This window comes from Macaca thibetana, chromosome 11 (assembly GCF_024542745.1).
Source record: "Macaca thibetana thibetana isolate TM-01 chromosome 11, ASM2454274v1, whole genome shotgun sequence".
NCBI lineage: Eukaryota > Metazoa > Chordata > Mammalia > Primates > Cercopithecidae > Macaca > Macaca thibetana.
The window spans coordinates 92260116-92280045 of NC_065588.1; the positions used below are offsets into that span (position 1 = coordinate 92260116).

General features: G+C 40.5%; 1 protein-coding gene and 1 long non-coding RNA gene across 2 annotated transcripts in view; one reads left to right on the forward strand and one right to left on the reverse strand.

Moving 5' to 3' along the window:
• CCDC38 (coiled-coil domain containing 38) overlaps positions 1–19825 on the reverse strand; it is a 67594-nt gene extending 47769 nt beyond the window's left edge. The window contains exons 1-4 of the mRNA XM_050747173.1: positions 19262–19825; positions 13310–13360; positions 2098–2198; positions 346–511 (exon numbers count right to left, since the gene is read on the reverse strand). Of these exons, the coding sequence (XP_050603130.1) occupies positions 346–511; positions 2098–2198; positions 13310–13346 (304 nt within the window). The 5' untranslated portion in view covers positions 13347–13360; positions 19262–19825. The remainder of the gene's footprint in view (positions 1–345; positions 512–2097; positions 2199–13309; positions 13361–19261) is intronic.
• Positions 1–19930, forward strand: part of LOC126930317 (uncharacterized) — a 590715-nt gene that overhangs the window by 458933 nt on the left and 111852 nt on the right. The window lies entirely within an intron of this gene.

Genomic DNA, 19930 nt, shown 5'->3' on the forward strand with positions numbered 1-19930 from the left:
ATCTTTAGAAACTTTCTAAGTTTGACATCTAGAACTGAGTGTGAATGGCCAGAGTTATTACCTTTATATTTTATCCACTTTTGCAAACTTTAATACTATATTCTTTTGGCAGTAACTGTCTTCCTGGGAGGACGGTTATGAAAATGAGTAACAGTCATCTTGGAAAAGCATGTTTTCTTATTTAACATAGAGTTTCTCCTAACTCTCAATCCCCATTTACTAAGACTCCCTTACCATTATAAGAGAGCATACTGTCTGTTTTAATCACCCTCCAACAAAGCTCCCAAACCTGACATTAATAGTAAATATTCAAAATGATGTCCTTAAAGAGTAATTTCAACTCACCTTCTAGAAATCTAGAAATCGGAGCAGGACCTGGCCCAAACTTTTCAAATGACCTACCACCCCTTTTAGGGTAGAAAGCTAGTTGGCTCAGGTATGAACGACTCTTCATTCTGGATGAAAAAGTAGTTTTCTGGTAGACTTTCATGTTATGGTTCATAAGTTTTTCCTGCCCAAGTGGAAAAGTTGGAAAGAATTTTTAATATACCAAAGTATGTTATCTTAAAATTAGTGATCATATATGAAAATAACATTTGCAACAAAAATCTTAACATTAAAACAACAACCCCACATTCTTCTCTTTGAAGGAATGTGTGTTGTTTTAATTTCCTTCTCATATGAAGCTGAGACCATTTAACTTTCATTAAATATGTACATCACAAATACAAGACTGGAAAATGTCCTCTCAGCTTCATTTTCACAATTTAGTCTTGCTCAAAATGCAGTTAAAATTTGGAAATTCTAGGCTGAGTGCAGTGGCTCATGTCTGTAATCCCAGCGCTTTGGCAGTCCAAGGTGGGCAGATCACCTGAAGTCAGGAGTTCAAGAGCAGCCTGACCAAGATGGAGAAACCCCATGTCTACTAAAAATACAAAAATTAGCCAGGCGTGGTGATGGGTGCCTGCAGTCCCAGCTACTCAGGAGGCTGAGGCACGAGAATCACTTGAACCCGGGGGTGGAGGTGGCAGTGAGCCGAGCCCACACCACTGCACTCCAGCCTGGGTGACAGAGCAAGACTGTCAAAAAAAAAAAAAAAAAAAAGGAAATTCTAAGGGTTGGTTCTGTGGAATTAAAAACTTGAGAGGAAAGGGATCTTCCCAGTAGATATTTAAAAATTAGGCTTGTGATTTCATTCATCTTCTCTTAATTTAATTTTAAGTATATTCCACAAAACCATACAACACATGCTGAGGAACCATCACATACAGATGAGTCTGTTGTTGAGCATTTGTAGATAATTTCCCTATCTTAATTAGGGTAGACAAAGTCCTGTAATCAACTTTTACCTCTGGGAAAAAAGAAAGTAAATCTACTGAAATGTGAACCAGGCGACGTAGGTGTGATGACCACACCAGTGGTGAGATTAACTCTGCAAGGCACAGTGGGAAAGTTAGCCTTATCATTGATCTAGCTTCATACCACATAATTTGAAAACAACACCCCCTCCTCCACTTTCATCCCTTCTTCCTTCCCCAGCACACACATATACATTGTCTTATCCATATCTGATTCTTGAAGACCCACCTCCTTTTATCTCCTTACCACTAACACCCTTTTTTCCATCTTCTCATCAACAAAGATGAACACCCCTTTCTCTCTATTTCCTTGGCATGCCTCTGTTACTGTATTTCCTCCACTCTGAGTTGCCACTTATTGTAAGATGTGCTATTATTTTACTCACGGCCAGTGATGTATGACATCCCATCTATGGAAGCTAGATACCAATTTCAGAAATGTAAAAAATGTGGAAATGTGGGTGTTGGAATCAATGAAGGACAGTGTGCCATACTTGTCCTACTGGACTGCTGTGGTGTATCTCTCTTCCTCCATTAGGTGGCGATCTTCGCGGTGCCTACTGTCAGCTGGATGTTTTTCTGTCATTTGTGTTCGTACTGTCTCCCCATCATGATGTGAGGCACACACCACCTGTGTCTAGTTGACTCCATGTCTTAGCCCAGCAAAGTTCATAAGAGCAATATATAAGTGGATATGATTCTAACATTAATTGAGGTTGTGATTTTAATTAAACCTTACCGTTTTCTTTGCTTCCATTTCATTTTCTTTGAAAAGAAAGAGATCTCTGAAAAAGATCTTATAAGGCCTGTCCTCTTTGATTGAGCCATCCTTTACTTTATCTGTTAAAAAAGAAAGAATGAATGAATGAATTCTGTCATCCTTCCTCTACTGACCAGAATAGTAAGTCTCCCACCAGCCAGGGTGCAATGAATGGGATGCAGGGGTCTCTGAGAAGGCAATGTTAAAAGAAAAACTTTGCCCAAATTAAATTTGAAGGAGTTTAATTGAGTAATGAACGATTTGTGAATTGGGCAGCCCCCAGAATCACAGCAGAGTCAGAGACTCCAGGGATGCCTCATGGTTAGAACAAATTTATAGATAAAAAAAGGGAAGTGAGGCACAGAAATCTCAGGTGAGGTACAGAAACAGCTGGATTGGTTACAGCTCAGCGTTTGCCTTATTTGAACACAGTTTGAACACTCAGTAGTGTATCAGTGGTTGAAGTACGGCTGCTGGGATTAGGCCAAGACTCAGCTATTGTTACAGGGCATACTTCTAAGTTAGGGTTTCAATTTTGTCTGTCTATTAAGTTAGGTAGCAGTTCGTTCCCAAGGACTCAAATATAGAAGTACGGAGTCCTTCTCAGGCCATATTTAGTTTGCTTTAACAGTAGAATGCAGACAGCCTTGCTTCCACATCTCCTGGGTAGGAGCCACAGCGTCTCTGTCTATTTCCCACAGCGCTGACATATCTCTTACTGCTTCATGAGGAGTGAGTTGATAAAATAAGGAGGTCTTTACCAAAATAATAGGATAAAATTTTGAGATATTAATATGTTTCTTCTCACCACTACACATATGCCACCATTACCCTTACATCTCCATTTCAACAGCAACAGATAAAGCCACTACCCTGAAGGAGAGCCTCTGCCCAGATTAGAGAATCTTAAAAAAAGAAGTCAAAGATAATACAAAGTGCTGGAGAGCATGTGGAGAAAATGGACCCAAATACACTCCTAGAAGGAATGTTTAAGTGGGGCAGTCACTTTGGAAAACAATCTGGCAGTTCCTTAAAAAGTTGAACATAGAATTGCCACATGACCTAGAAATTCTACTGCTAGGATATACCAAAAAGAAATGAAAGCATAGGTGCTCACAAAAACTTGTACATGAATATTTAGAGCAATATTATTTATAATAGCCAAAAAATAGAGACAACCTAGACATCTGATATGGTTTGGCTGTGTCCCCACCCAAATCTCATCTTGAATTTTAGCTCCTATAATTCCCACGTGTCATGGGAGGGACCCAGTGGGAAGTAATTGAATCACGGTGAGGGGTTCATTTTTGTGCTGCTGCATGATCATGAATAAGTCTCATGAGATCTGATGGTTTTATAAAGGGGAGTTCCCCTGCACACACTCATGCCTGCCAAGGTGTAAGATGTGACTTTCCTCCTCTTTCACCTTCCACCACAATTGTGAGGCCTTCCCAGCCATGTGGAGCTGTGTTCATTAAATTTCTTTCATTTATAAATTAGCCAGCCTGGGTATGTCTTTATTAGCAGCATGAAAACAGATTAATACAATATCCATCAATTGATGAATGATAAACAAAATGCAATATTTCCATACAAGGAACTCTTATTTGCAGAGTTTAATTGAGTAATGAAGAATTCCTTACAGAGAAAGGAATGAAATACAATACATGCTACAACGTGGATGAACCTTGGAAACATGTTGAGTATAAGAAGCCAGTAACAAAGGACCACACATTGTATAATTCCATTTATATAAAATATCCAGAATAGGCATATTCATGGAGATAGAAAATAGATGAGTGGTTGCTTGGGGCTGGAGGGTGGATGGGGCCTAGGGATTGATGGCTGAGGGATGCAGGTTTCTTTTGAATGAGTGAAAATGTTCTAAAATTGGCTGTAGTGATTGTTGCACATATGTTTGCATACACTAAAAACCATGGACTCGTACTCTTAATAAAAAATGAAGGCTGGCCATTAAAAAGGTAAAAGAAAAGTCAGCTGAATTTCTGCGTGGACTTCCTGTTTTTATTTATAACATTTGATATGACAAAAAAATCTTTCTCTCTCTTTATTTCTTATTTCTTACTTTCTAATTCTTGGGATGTGGCACGATGGAAATCTTGGTGTTCAAAATCAATAATGAAAGTCAAGTGTATTTGTCTATTTTCACACTGCTATAAAGAACTTCCCTGAGACTGGGTAGTTTACAAAGGAAAGAGGTTTAACTGACTCACAGTTCTGCATAGCTGGGAAGACCTCGGGAAACTTACAATCCTGGTAGAAGGCTAAGGGCAAGCGAGCACCTTCTTCACAAGGTGGCAGGAGAGAGAAACATGAAGGAGGAATTTCCAAACACATACAAAACCATCAGATCTTGTGAGAACTCACTCACTATCACAAGAGCATGGGGCAAAATGCCCCCACCATCCAATCACCTCCCTCCCTCAACACGTGGAGATTACAGGTCCCTCCTTTGACATGTGGGGGGATTCTAATTTGAGATGAGATTTGGGTAGGGACACAGAGCCAAACCATATGACCAAGAATACTGGGAGCCTGGAGTTGACACCTTAAATCAGAGATAGGAAGAGGATTCCTGAGGACACATTCCCCAACCCATACCCCACATCCCTTTCCACCTAAGCCTCACAAAAAGACTCCACATCCTCCCAGCAAGCAGAGGGCCTGTGAAGAAACTCAATGATTCTCGCCCCAAATCACTAGAATCACTTTGGCTCCACAAAACTCCAGAGATTCTGACTTAATTGGTCAAGGAAATATCAGCACTGGAATATTTTGAGAGTCCCCCAGGTGGCTGTAATGTATTTCCAGGGCTAAGAGCTAGTGGACCAAAGTTTAAGGAATTAATGGACTGGAGCTTAAAGTCTACCTGAGAAGCAGCCATTTGCTCAAGGATTTAGCATAGACAGTGGGAGTGGCTGGGATTATAGAACCTCCAGACATTTTTCTGTAAGTCATGGGTTAGAGGGAAAGAAAATTGCAGAGTGGAAGTCTTGGATTCAACACAGAGTACTCTGATCATCTCCTATTCACCCTGATGGTGATGGAGGGATCCCCCATCCTAAATACTATGAGATGGCTGAACACATGATACCCAACACTGGACAGATGAGACTGAGAGCAATGTATAAGTCATATATACTCATAGTCTGGGGGAGGAGAATGCTGCCTGCAATGCAGGGCCACATGGGAACTGCGCTCAGGAGCACAGTGAATCACCAGTGGTGGGAGGCAACTTTGTAGTAACAAAAGGCTGAGGTGTCCCCTGGTCCCCACAGGAGGATGTGATTGACTTGTTTGAATAATTTCATGGCTGACAGTGCAGTGAAACCCATTAGGCTGAAGACCAGGTGGAATGCAGCTGGTCCAGTTGATAGAGGAACTAGCTAGGCAGGCAGACTTTCCTGGTAGGTGGAGATCATATTTGGCAACAGCAGGAGGATTTATGGTTAGGCTTTTGGGGCCCTGTGAGGCTGAAATATGTCAAGGCAGCACATAAAATTTTAGGCCTTAAAAACATGAAGTAGAAACAGCTGAGGGTGGGTCCAGGCAGCTGGACTCTGGGACAGCAGGAGTGTGGATGCGCAAAGCCAGCAGGCTGGAGACCAGGAGGGAGCAACAGAGATTGAGGACCCAAAAGGATGTGGGGCCGGGTGCCTGTGATGGTTAATCGTGTGTGTCAACTTGACTGGGCCATGGGTGCCCAGATGAAACATTATTTCTGGGTGTGTCTGTGAGGGTATTTCCAGGTGAGATTAGCATTTGAACTGGTGGGCTCAGTTAAGTAGACTGCCCTCATCCATGTGGGTGGGTCTCATGCAATCTCTTGAGGGTCTGAGTAGAAAAGCCTGAGGAATTAGGAAGTCACCTCTTCTTTTCTGCCTCACTGCTTGAACTGGGACATCTCATCTCATCTTCTCCTATGCTAAGACTGGAACTCACACCATCAGTTCCCCTGCTTCTCAGGCTTTCTGAGTCTGATGGAATTACATCACCAGCTCTCCTGGGTCTCCAGCTTGTAGATGGCAAACCATGGGACTTCTCAGCCTCCATAATTATATGAGCCAATTACTCATAGGAAATCTCCTTCCTATTGGTTCTGTTTTTCTGGAGAGCTCTGGCTAATACAGTGGTGTTTCCAGAGTCTGTGGACCTATGCCTTATATACCATCACTCCCAGGCCAGAACTGGGCCCCAGACATCCCAATATGGAGCCACCGTTGTCCTCCAGGGGATGAGTTATTGGTGGGCTGGACACCTCTTCCCCGATCAGCCTTCTCTTCTTCCAAGAGAAACTCTACAAACTTAGATTCTGCCCTATCCCAAGTGTCTTAAAATCTTTAAAGCCTGAGTTAAAATCTCTACTGACCAAGTTTAAGTGTCTTGGAATTGACAAGATGATATTTTTGTCCCTCCAAGTTCAAAGCTGAGTTTATTTCAGTTACAGAGAAATAGAAGAAAATTAAATTTCTGAACACCAAGTGTATTAGTTTCCTCTTGTTTCCATAATAAGATATCACAAAATTAGTAGTTTAGAATGACAGAAATGTATTCTCTCCATTCTGGAGGTCAGATATATGAAATCAAGGTGTTGGCAGAGCCATGTTCTCTCAGTGAAGCCTCTAGGGGAGGATCCTTCCACACTTCTAGCTTCTGATGGCTCTAGACATTCATTGGCTGGATAACGCCAACCTCTGCCTCCAACTTCACATGGCCTTCTCCTTTTCTTTCTTTTCTAAAGACACTTATCATTGAATTTAGGGCCCACCCTAAATTCAGGAGGATCTCATCTTGAGATCCTTATCTTAATTACATTTGCAAAGATCCTTTTCCCAAATAAGGCCATATTCCCAGGTTCCAGAGGTTAGAATAGGAAGGCCAACCATTTCTGGAGGGCCGCCATTCAACCCGCTACACCAAATTTCCTATATTATAAACTCACCACATGAACTAGCCCCTAGGTAACCCTTCTCCCTGTATTTCTTTCCTAGTCACAGAAGACTAGGGCTGCTGTAGCAGATTACCACAAACAGCGTGGCTTAAAACAACAGAAATGTAGTCTCTCACAGTTCTGGAGGCCAGAAGTTCAAAATCAAGGTGTTAGCACCATTGATTCCTTCTGGAGGCTCTGAGGGGGAATCTGTTCCATGACTTTCACCTAGCTTCTGGTAGTGAAATTCCTGGGATTCCTTGGATTGTAGATCTATCACTCCAATCTGTTCCTCCATTCTTCACATGACCTTCCCCTCTGAGTGTCTGTATCTCAAATCTTCCTTTCTGTTCTCTTATAAGGACACTAGTAATTGGATTTAGCACTTGTCCTAAATCCAAGAAGATCTCATCTTGAGATCCTTACTTTAATTACTTTTGCAGAGCTCCCCCTTTCCAAACAATGTCACATTTTCAGGCTGTTGGTGGAAATATCTTTTGGGGTCTGCATTCAACCCCTTACAGCACCCCATACCTGCAATGTACATCAAATTCCACCATTAATCATAGTCTTCTGCCTCAACAAAGAGTCTCATTCTACCAGCTCTTGAGCAAACTGGACACTAGGCTCAAACTCTCTCCAACACTCCATTTTAGCAATAAGAGGTCTGCTTAGTTCTACAAGTCAAATGCTAGTAGCTGAATCCTGGCTCCTCTAAACTCTAAACTCTAATCCTCTCCCTTTTGTTACTATTATATTCTTCTCTAAGTTGCCTTGCAAATCCCTGCCATTACTAATTAACAACCTTGGGAGAAGCCTTTCTGTTCTCTGCCTCACTGTATTAGTTTCCTATTGCAGCTGTAACAAATTACCACAAACCTAGTGGCTTAAAACAATACGAATTTATTTTCTTATACTTCTGGAGGCCAGAAGTCTGAAATTAGTCCTTTGAGCATAACATCAGGATGTTGATAGGGCTGTGTTACTTCTGATGGTTCCAGGTGAGAATCAATTTCCTTTCTTTTTCCAGCTGTTAGTGGCTGCCTGCATTCCTTCATTTGTGGTCTCTTCCACCATCTTCAAAGTGCATCACTTTAGTCTCTACTTCCATTGTCACATCACCTTCTCTGTCTTTGATCCTCCTTTTATAAGGACTCTTGGATTATATTAGGCCCATTGGCTAATCCAGGATAACCTTCCCATATCAGGGTAATTAACTTAAACCCATTTGCAAAGTCCCTTTTGCCCCATAACATAATGTATTCACAGGGTCCAGGGATTAGAATGTGGAAACATTTGGGGGAGCCATTATTCTGTCTACCACACTCACACAGTCTCACTCCTTTCTTAGCCTTGCTCCTTACTGACACTGTATTTGTCTTGTCCTAATTCTTCTATTTATTCATTAATTCATTCATCCACTCATTCATTCATTCAACAAATGCCTATGAAGCCTCAACTATGTGCCAGGTACTGTTTTAGGCACTGATGTTACAGTGGCGAACAAAACAAGGATGGCTGCTCTTGAGGATCTTATACTGAGGTGAAGTGGGGGGTTTGGAAATAGAAAATATAAACATTAATGTAATAAAGTAACTTTTATAATATGTTTTAAAGTAATAAAATTCTGTGGGAAAAATAAAGCAGAATATAGGAGGGCTGGGCTGAGCAACTTTAAGTAGAGTGGTCAGAATGGGTCTCACTGATCAAGTGGTATTTAAAGGAGTTGAGAGAATCTGTCAAGTGGATATCTGACGAAGAGAGGGACTGGCTGTGGCAACGGCCAGTGCAAAGGTCCTGAGGCAGGATCATCTCTTGTGTGTGTTCAAGAAAGGCTAGTGTAGCTGGAGTGAAATAAATGGGGTCAGGGGGACTCTAGTAGCAAGGATAATTACTTAGTATCCTGTAGGCAGTCTTGAAGACTTTGGCAATGACCCTCAGTAAACTAGAGAAGCATTGGAGGGCTTTGAACAGAGAAGGAATGTGGTCTGACCTACTTAATACTTTGTAGTTGGATAAGAAGAGACTTGGAGTGCGGGAGTCAAGGGTTGAGATCAGACTAGTTCAGGTAAGAGGTAATGGGCTGAGACCAGCACGGCAGGAGTTAAATGGTGAAAAGTGGTTGGGTTCTGAGAACCTTCTGAAGGGAGAGCAAACAGAATTCCCTAATGGATTGCATACGGGGTGTTTTCCCTCAAGCACCCATTTTTCCTTCCTTCTTTCCCTCCTTTCTTCCTTCCATTTGTTTCTTCATTTTTTTGTATTGTTTCAGGACTCGATTTTATTTTTTTTAAATCATATTTGGAGTACCTATCAATATTAAATATCTTTTTAGAAATCATGGCTTTCAGTGTCTCCAATCATACTGATATATTCATATTTGAACCCTGAGCAGCTAGGTTAGTATATAAAAGGCACTGAAAAACTGCAGAATTGATTTAACTGCATAACATAATCTTAAAATACATTAAAGTAGATCTAAATTAATAGAGAGATGAGTCATGTTTGTAGATAGAAAGACATGATTTCATAAAAATGCCAATTCTCCACAAATGATCAATGGATTCCCAGTAATATAAGTACATAGTCCCACAGGAGTTTGTCTAAACTTGATAAGTAAATTCTAAAACTAGTAAGGAAAACCAAGAGACAAGAATAGTGAGAACCCTTCCCAAGAGGAACAGGAAGGGGAGATTGCTCTGCTGTGTATTATTATGGAGCTACAGCAAAGGGAAAGACAAATTCACTAATGGACTAGAATGGAAATCTCAGGAACATATCCACATATGGAGAAAGGAGAGACTGTTCAAAAAACGAGTTGGGGAAGATGGTTATTCTCATGGAATAAAAGAGGAAATTGGATCTTTACCTCACACTCCATACAAAAATTAACTACAGATGAAATAAGCATAAAATTGTCCCCCAAAAACCTTTAAAACAAGTAGTAGAACCTACAGGTTATATCATTTAGGCCTTTGCTAGGGAAGGATTTCTTAAAAACATACAAAGTAGTAACTATACAAGAAAATATTGATAAATTCGGCTACATTAAGATTAAAGACTTTGCTCATCAAAAGACACCATAAACAAAGTGAAAGACAAGTTCAAACTGGGAGAAAATATTTGTACTCTATACAGACAACATAATTGGGATATGCCATATCTACAAAACTACAAATCAATATAAAGAGCACTAACAACCTAAAGACAAATAGAAAAAAGACTGTATTAAATAGGCGTTTAACAGAAGAAGAAACACTTACGGTCAATAAACATATGAAGAGTTGTTCAACTTCATTAGTTATCAGAAATGCAAATAAAGACCATAATGAGATCCAAATTTCACCCATTTGATTGGCAAAGCATTAAAAAATTTGACAATACCAAGTGTTTGGAGAGGATATAATTCCACAGGATCTCTAACACATTTCTTGTAGAGATGTGATTGGCACAACTTCTTTGGAAAACACTTTGACATTATTATCTGAAGTTGGATATCCGGCTAATGTCAGATTCAGCAACTCTATTCCTAGGTATACATGCAAGAGAAACTTTCTTGTATACCAGGAGATGTGAACAAGAATGTTCATTGGCAGCACCATTTAATAGCAATAAGCTGTAAACAACCCAAATACCCAAAGAAGCATCAACTGTAAACTATAGTATATTTGCATTTTGTTATATTGTACAGCAGTGACAATGAATGATCTAAAACATACAACAGTATGAATGACTCTTAAAATATAATGCTGGCTGGGCATGGTGACTCACTTCTGTAATCCCAGTAGTTTGGGATGCCGAAGTGGATCACTTGAGCCCAGGAATTCAAGACCAGTCTGGGCAACAGGCAACATGGCAAGACCTTGTCTATAAAAACAATTGTTTTTAAAAAATTGAAATAAATATGTATGTATGTATATATATATAATGTTAACTGAAAAGTTCTAAAATATGATAGTCAACAAGATATCCTTTTTTAAAAGTTAAAACTAAAATGAAAATTATGCTCTTTAAGACTACATGTATACAGTATAAAACTATACATACAAATAAAAAAGTAAGGAAATAATCTAAACAGACTTCAACATGGTGCCTGGCTTAGGGGATGAAAGCCAAGGGATAGGGTATGTAGTTATCATCAGGATGTAATTTCTTGTGAAGATCCTTGTCTGTGGATTCTGATGGGTTCAAAGATTCATATTATGTTGTTAATACATAATTGTATTAATCTTAAAAGAAGGCTATGGGTCTTAGGGTACTGGTACCAAATATGTCAGAACTCATGCTGCTTGTCGTGTTGTGAGTAATAAAGTCCTTTGTCTCTGACCCAAGGGTTTTGTATCTCTTGTCAGCATCCAGGAAACTGTAGCAAGCTAACTTACTAGTTTGCAAATAGAAGAAAATCAGCCCTGTCACAGTTCTTAACAAAGTAATATAAATCCTTTAATTAAAAAAGGCATCATCGGCCAGGTGTGGTGGCTCACACCTGTAGTCCCAGCACTTTGGGAGACCAAGGCGGGTGGATCACCTGAGGTCAAGAGTTGGAGACTAGCCTGGCCAGCATGGGGAAACCCCATCTCCACTAAAAATACAAAAATCAGCCGGGCATGGTGGGCACCTGTAATCCCAGCTACTCAGGAGGCCGAGGCACCAGAATTGCTTGAACCCAGGAGGCGGAGGTTGCAGTGAGCCGAGATGGTGCCACTGCACTCCAGCTTGGGTGACAGAGAAGCTCTCTGTCTAGTATCCCATTATTCCATTCCCTGGATGTATTACAGTTTATATAACCAGCGCTTTCCAATGGATATTATGATTGATTCCAGTCTTTTGCTATTGTAAACAATGCTGCAATAAATATTCCTGTGCACGCATTTTTAATCACTTGTGTATGCATATCTGTAGAATAAATGCTCAACATGGCTCCTTTTAAATGCTTTTTAAAAAAAATGGTAGTGGAGTAGAGACTACTAGTGAACCCCCAATATCCATTCTTTCTTCTTCTATAGGAATAGAACCCTAAATGAACATTCAGAGTAGAGGCTATGTTTCTCAGCCTCCCTTGGAGGCAGGTATAACCACGTGGCTACGTTTTGGCCAAGCGGATGTCAGCGGAAGTGGCGAATGCAACTTCAGGGCATGTCCTCGCCTTCCCCTTTTCTCCTGGCTGGCAGGAATATGGATGTGACCACTGGTGTGGAAGCAGCCCTCTTGGACCAAGAACATAGCCCAGGAACAAGCCAGAAGGAGTTGGGCCCCTGATGTGAACCTCTGTATGGAATGCTTCCATCCAGACTTTACCTGAGCGAGAACAAACGTTTATCATGTTTAAGCCACCGTTGTTTTATATTTTCTGTCACTTGCAGCCAAACTTTTACATTGTAAATACAAATAGTGCCAATTATTCCTTTAAAGAGAATGCCTATAGAGTGCCTGAGTGCCTGTTACCTATTACAAACTCTTAGTGTTATCCACATGTTAAATCTTTGTCAGATTTATAAGTGAAAATTGTAATTCCTTGTATACTAATAAGTCCTTATTCCTTGTATGCATATAAATAAGCAGAAGGAGACTGGGCACGATGGCTCATGCCTGTAATCCCAGGTCTTTGGGAGGCCGAGGCAAGTGGATCACCTGAGGCCAGGAGTTTGAGACCAGCCTGGCCAACGTGGTAAAACCCTGTCTCTACTAAAAACACAAAATTAGCTGGGCGTGGTGGCGCATGCCTGTAATCCCAGCTACTTGGGAGGCTGAGGCAGGAGAATCACTTGAACCCAGGAGGCGGAGTTTGTGGTGAACTGAGATCACGCCAATGCACTCCAGCCCGGACAACAAGAGCGAAATTCCGACTCAAAAAAATTAATTAATAAAATAAAATAAAATAAATAAAAATAAAAAATAGGCAGAAGAATGAGATGAGAAAGGATGGTAAAGGAAAGAAGAGGGCAGATTTTCATAAAGTTTAGTTATATATGTCCTGGACTATGACAAATAATTGAGTTAATTGTTTTATGTCATGAGAGACTGGGGCAATCAAGCTAAATATGACAATTTAATGCACCCTCTGATTTGAAGATTTTTTTGAATTACAAAGTAGAACAGAATCTTCTCTGCAGGTAGTTTATAAACTCATTACATTTTATATTTATCGTGTAACATTCTCCTTTTCTTATGCTCACAATCTGCTATTGAGCCTAACATTGCTAGGCCCAAACAAGAATATATTGATTGATCTCTTTTTACCTCCAGAATTCAGTGTTGGCGATAAATTTGAGGACATTTTGTTGCCTGGCCCTGTTGAAAGAAAAAAAAACACATTAAAAAAATTATATGAATATCATATAAAAGGGCTAAATTCAACTGCCAGTGACTCCTTAACAGTCCTTATAGCTTTTAAAAGCAGTGAGCACACTCATACTCTTTGACCCAGCAATTTCAATTCTAGTATCTTATGTCAAGAAAATAATCAGACAAGCAGCCAAAAAAGCATGTGCAATAATGCTTGTTCAGTGTCATTTCATAAATACAGAGTTGACCAAATAGCTATGGTATATCTATAAAATGAACTACGAATTGGCCCCTTAAAATGATGCTGTAGTCACTATTTACCTCTGTCCATGGTATCGATTGAAAAACAAAACATTTCAAAAGAGTAGGGATAGTGTGGATTAAAAAACGCATGGAAAAATCTGAGAGGTGTTTTGAAATGCTGTTCATCAAACACGAATCGTGATTATATGTGATTTGGTGCAGTCTCTCATTTTTACTAGGTTTGGGATTATGGTTAGGTGATCGAGGCACTCAACCTTAGCTGCAAAACTTAAGAATTGCCACAATAAACAAACAAAAGCAAAACAAAAAAAAAAACAACCTGCAGTTATTATGATAAATTGTTAATGCAATATATTTTTATAAAATTCCAAATAAATGCAGGAAAGTCTATAATGAACAAAATATCAGAATTGTAAATACAGACAGTATCTGACCCTGTACTTGTGTGACCCTGAGAGCCAGTGCCTCACTCTACTCACCCAAACCCTGGCCTACAGAATTTGTCTCTATTTAAAATTCTGTTATTTCATTTATCATGAATTTTTTACATTAATTTATATATTTAAAATAGTGAATTAAAACATTGCTTATTTTGATTACTGAGTTTTTGCTTTCCCCTTAAATTTTGTGCCTGAAGCTGGAGCTTCACTGGCCTTATTCTAATCCTTGTTCTGATTTCTATACTTTCAGTATCATTCAAATTTCTCAGTGAGCTGGTGTAACTCTTACAATGAGAAAAATAATAAAGATATATTCATTTTAGGGATAAAGGACACCCAGGAATTTGTATTTAAAAGTGTGCCCACAACAGAAACAATGGACAACACATTCTATTTGGGGCTGCCCATTTAAATTTGTGCCTCAGGAATCTCAAAGAGCTATATTTAAGAGCTAAATATCCTGGAAGCAGAGAAGCAGATGATACAGAACACAGACTCTGGAGAAGCCTGATTTTTGAATTTTGGTTTGGTATTTTCTTATGTGTGAGCAAGTTCATGTATCATTCAAAAAACATTTATTGAGTAAATAATATGTGTCGGGTACTGTTCTACGTGTGAGGGGCGGGGCAATTTTTAAAAAGGCAAAAAGAAGAACAAAAACCGTTGTCTTCATGGAACCTACATCTTAATTACTCAGCATCTCTGAGCCTCTGCTTCCTGTTTCATAAAGTGGACACACCTCTTAAGGCTTTCTTGAGGATTCAGTAGGCAATGGATTTAACCAAGTGGGGTGCCTGGCTTACAGACCAGCTCAGTAAGTGAGAACTATTATGTGCTAATATTTACGAATTAGCATCTGATTTTAGTTCCAGTGGTTATAAAACAAAGATTTTTAAAAATTATGTTAAAGCTTATAAAAGAGAAAAAAATGAATACAAACCTATAACAATGATATTATACTTTTTCAAATGACCGAACATTTTTTCACAGGCATTACATTCATTCTCACGGGTGGAAAAGAAAGATTGGTAAAAAATTGGTGACAACCTGTGGTTGATGAGTATTTGGAATTTGGATGGCTAATACTAAAGATTTGTAGATTTTCTTAATTTTACACTCTGTTCTCATCTCCACTCTTAAGATTCTGATCACCTCTTTCTTGTCACATTTTCACTCCTTTGATCCTTCTATCTAAATTCACTCTCCTTCCCACTCTCATTCCCTTTATCCTTAAAGTCTTTCTGCAATGAGCATCTTTATCCATGGGTTCAAGGACTTTTTCACTCACAGAAAAACTGGACGCTCTGTTCCTCTAAGCCAATTGCTAAGAGCAGATGTCTGCTCTTATTCTGTCTCTTATATAGTTCATATAACATGTAAATGCAATCAGCAGTCTCTAGACGTTGTTATACGTCTATACTTTCATATGCATGAATTCCCGTATTGATGAATGAAGGGTTGGTGAACAAAAGAGAGGGAGAGGAACAGGACCAGTTATTCTTAGGAAGGGATTATAAAGTCCCCTTTCCAATCAGAAAAAATGTTAAAGTCAGTGGATGTCTTTGTTGTGCAAAATAAAAATAGCATGATGGCTAAACAAAGGCTCTGTACCAAAAGAGAGGGAAAATGTAATTGGATTGCATAGCAAATGCCTGAAAATTCACATCTTAAATACATGTTCAAATCCAACTTCCAATAGATGAAAAAGATGAAAAGCTCAGAAATATCAGGAATGTAAAATGGCGGTGTATAACCGCCAGCCATCCTTTTTAGAGGTGGCATAAGCTAAATGATTAACAGCATAGACTCTCTCTGTGTCCCTTAATCCTCACACTTCTTTCAAGAGGAATGATGCAAATAGTGTGTACCTTGTGGTATTGTTAGATAAGTTACTATGTCCAGCCTTTGGATGGCCTCAGTTGCATAGTAAGTGCTATGGGAGTGTAAGCGCATGGAGAGGTGCACTCTGAGGGAGGAATGTGCCTGGTGTGTTTCAAGAATAGTGAGGAGACCAGTGGCCTTAAGCACAGTAAACAAAGGGGAGAGCACCAGGTGAAGCCAGAGAGACAACAAGTCCAAGATCACTAGGGCCCTGGAGGTCATTTTCTCAGTGAAATGGAACCACACAGTGAATCACTCTGATGCTGAGCTGAGAAGAGACTGTAGAAAGGGAAAAGGGTCACACAGGGAGATCTATTAGATTACAGCCACTGGGGGGCAAGAGATAATGCGGTCCCTTGGGATAGCAGTGGAAGTGGTGAGAGGTGGTTCGATTCTAGATGTGTTTTGACAGGAGAGCCTACAGGATTGGCTGATGGTTTGGATGTGAAGTATGAGATAAAGAACTGATTGCAGAAAGGATGGAGTTGCCATAAATGGGGACAGAGAAGGCAGTGGGGGAAGGGGCAGTTGGGAAGATCAGAGGCTCATTTTGGAACATGTGAAATTTGAGATGTGTATTAGATATCCAAAGGGTCATGGGTATAACGTATACTGCTCTTTCAAGTGAACACCATGCTGGTTGATTCCATTAATTGTTGTATTCCTTTAATAGCTATACAATTATATGTGGTCTGTGAGTCAGGTCCCTTGACAAGTGTCATTGCAAGGGTAGTAGGAATGGCACTAGGGAAAGGCCCCTGGCCTTTAGGGGCAGGTTGGTTTAACTCCTGCCTCTGACTCTTATTCACTCTTTCTCTGGGTCTGGAGAATTATGCTTAATGCACCACAGAATCTTCTATCAAGTATGAATAATAACACCTTCCTTACAGGCTTGCTGCAATTTTCAAACACAGATAATATATGCAAAGCGCCTGCTCATAGCTTGTAAAGAAGTGATCCCTTATACTTTTCTCAAAGTAAATATTGTCCAGATCCTTCCTCTTTCTGGCCCACTCTGTCAACTGCCACCATTTGAAATGGAAGCATAACAACTACTTTTCGTAAGAAACCCCCAATCAAAGTTCTTGAAACCTGGTCACTGGAGAAGAGTCTACCAGCCATATCAGTGCAAATCTGGGGGACCTGAATCAGCTTCATGTAGATTCTTAACATTCCGACCTCCAAGGGAAGTGGGGAAAGAGGAGTGGGATTTGATAAGGCCCAGTCCTAAGGTTCTAAACCAACTCTAAATAAAATGAATAATAACACTGCCTACCAGATGTTATTCGAAGCAGTTTATTTGTTTTTTGCAACAACCCCCTCTAAAACCCAATGAAAATGAATTTCTAGATGTGAGAAAAAAAGCAATGTTTATCTTCACATGCATATAAGGATTTAGACCGTTTCTCTCAGACCCAATGCCCTTCCATTTTTTTTCCCACCTCCTCTCCGCCTACCTTGGACAAATACTAGGAAAAGGGGCTGTGAACTGTGTCCTTGGATGGTGTAGAGAGATCAGAGCTAGCAATTTTTTGTTTGCCTAAAAGCCAGGAGCCACTGGGTCCTTGGCCTGCTTAGACACACGCTGCCTCTTTTGACTGGATCAGAGCACAGCACAATGATGAGGAAATTACTTTCAGCTTGACCTTTAAGGCACTGCTGGCGTCAGGCTGTTTAGTATGGACTTTTCTGTTGACATTTCTGACTGCCCCTTTTGCGAAGTAAAAACAAAAAAAACAAAACCAAAAAAACCCTGGAGGTCAAGAGGAAGGAAGGATGGGTTAAAGAGTCAGCATATATGAGTGAGATAATGTGAAAAGTACTTTATAAGAGCTGCTATCAGGATGCTGGTTATTACTAATGAAAAATGTGTCATCCATATCTATCTATAACCACTGAACAGTAACGAAGGAGAGAAATTCACTCATCCTTTCGGCTTTTGCAAACCTCCTGTTTGCAGGAGCTTATCAGGTAATGTTGTCTGTCTGAACTGTGAATCAGATGCACAGTTCACTCACAAACATAAATACCTATGAAAAAGAAATATAATTTCTTTTATACTCACCCAGAACTTGCAAGCTTTAAGTACATGGTCTGTGAAGTCAGGAGAGGAATTATGCTATTGGCTGAAATCTAATCCTTAATTGGCCAGCAAGACAAACAGCAGGATTAAAATAAACTAATAATAGTAATAATACCTATTACTTGTTTAGAGCTGGGCACTGGGCTAAGTGATTTATATTTTATTTTAATTAAAACTCAGACAAGCCCATAAAGTAGAAATAGCTCTCCCTGTGATAAGGATGAGAAAACGGAGGCTTCAAGAAATTACTGTAAATAAATTCCCCAAGGTCAAACAGCTCATAGGAAACAGAACCGAGACTAAGACAAGTTTATTGAACCCTTTCTATTTTTCTATAGTTTTAACCCATCCTTTATACCTATAATTGCATAGTTCTGCAAATATGCCTAAAATTGCAAAATGTAACTGATTAAAGTCTTCAGTAGAAATTTTATAACATAAAATTGTAATATTTTTCTGTGAATTAGTGACTTTATGTGTTTCTATTCCCCACTATTTCTACTTCTCTTTTTAAAGACATAGAAATATATATGTATAAACTTTTTAAAAGCTATGCGCACGCGCGCGCGCGCACACACACACACACACACACACACACACACAGCCTGTTTGTGATTGTATTTATGAGCTGTGAATAATCTTCTGATGCCCCCTCCCCTACCCACCTTTAGGGTCTCTTTCACTCACATTGTCTGTATATTTTCCAATTTTTATCTTTCCTCTCTATTTCCTAACTGATCTCTCTTTTATAGGCCATAATATGAAGCTAAATTATATTCCTATTTATTGTGGTCATCTAAAGGAGTTTTTGCTTTCTGTTCTAGGTGTTTTTAATGACACGAAATTAATTTTTATATTTTGTGGTTTTGCAGGCTCAGTCTGCTTTTATAGTATATTATTTGTGTCCACATGTATCATTTTTATGGTAAAGTCTTTGCTGGGCAGGAAAAGCGCCTTTCCTGTCTTTGTATGTTCCACAAGACTTAACACAGAGGTTGTAATAAACGTGTATAAACGAAATTAAGTAATTAAGGACTCAAAACAAAAGCCTGTGCCTGGCAGTGTTTCCATAGCAATTGGTAGCAGGAAGCGACAAGGCTGAGAATCACAGACCATCTTCCATAAACTTGATTCTGTCTCCAATTTTGGTCGCAAGTTGCTTGTAGACCCCAACAGACACTGCTGAGGGGTGGGAGGGGGCATCCGGAGGGGCGGACACTGAGCTGAAACCTGTTTTACCTCAACGAGTTTGAGTTTGGATCCAGGAGCCTTTCCAACCTATCCTTCGGAAAGGCGTTGTGGGAAATGTGGGCGGAGGTGCCAATCGATCCTCCAGTCTCGGCTCTATCCTCCCTCAGCCCGGTTCCGCGTTATCTCAGGGACCGTCTGGTAGCGGATCCCGGAACGGAGCTGGCCAACGGATAAGTGCGCGGCACCCGCCACCTCACGGTGGCGGCACCCGCGCGGACCCAGGAGCACCTCCCCTACCGCATCTCCCTCCTCCCCACCCCCAGGTTCCCTTGGCTCGCGGCCCTCCGAGTCCCGGGCTCCCGCCTCAGAACCTGTGGGCAGATGTTTCCTCCACTCAGTACCCTCCCGGGGCTCTGCCTCCAGGCTCGCGTCCCAGCACCCTAGGCAGAGGTTTCCCCCACTCTGTCCTCTCCCGGGATTCTACCTTCAAGCTCCGGTCCCTGCCCCTGGGCACAGCTTTCCCCTACTCTGCCCTCTCCCGGAGCGCTATCTCCAGGCTCCCACCCCAACCCCCTGGGCAGAGGTTTCCCCTATTGCCCCCCTTCCGGGGCTGTACCCCAGGTTCCCGTCCCTCACTCCCGAACACTCTGGGCGCCCTCACCCCACCACCCCTTGACCCGCTTCCACATAACCACGTAATAGACACAGCTCACTTTG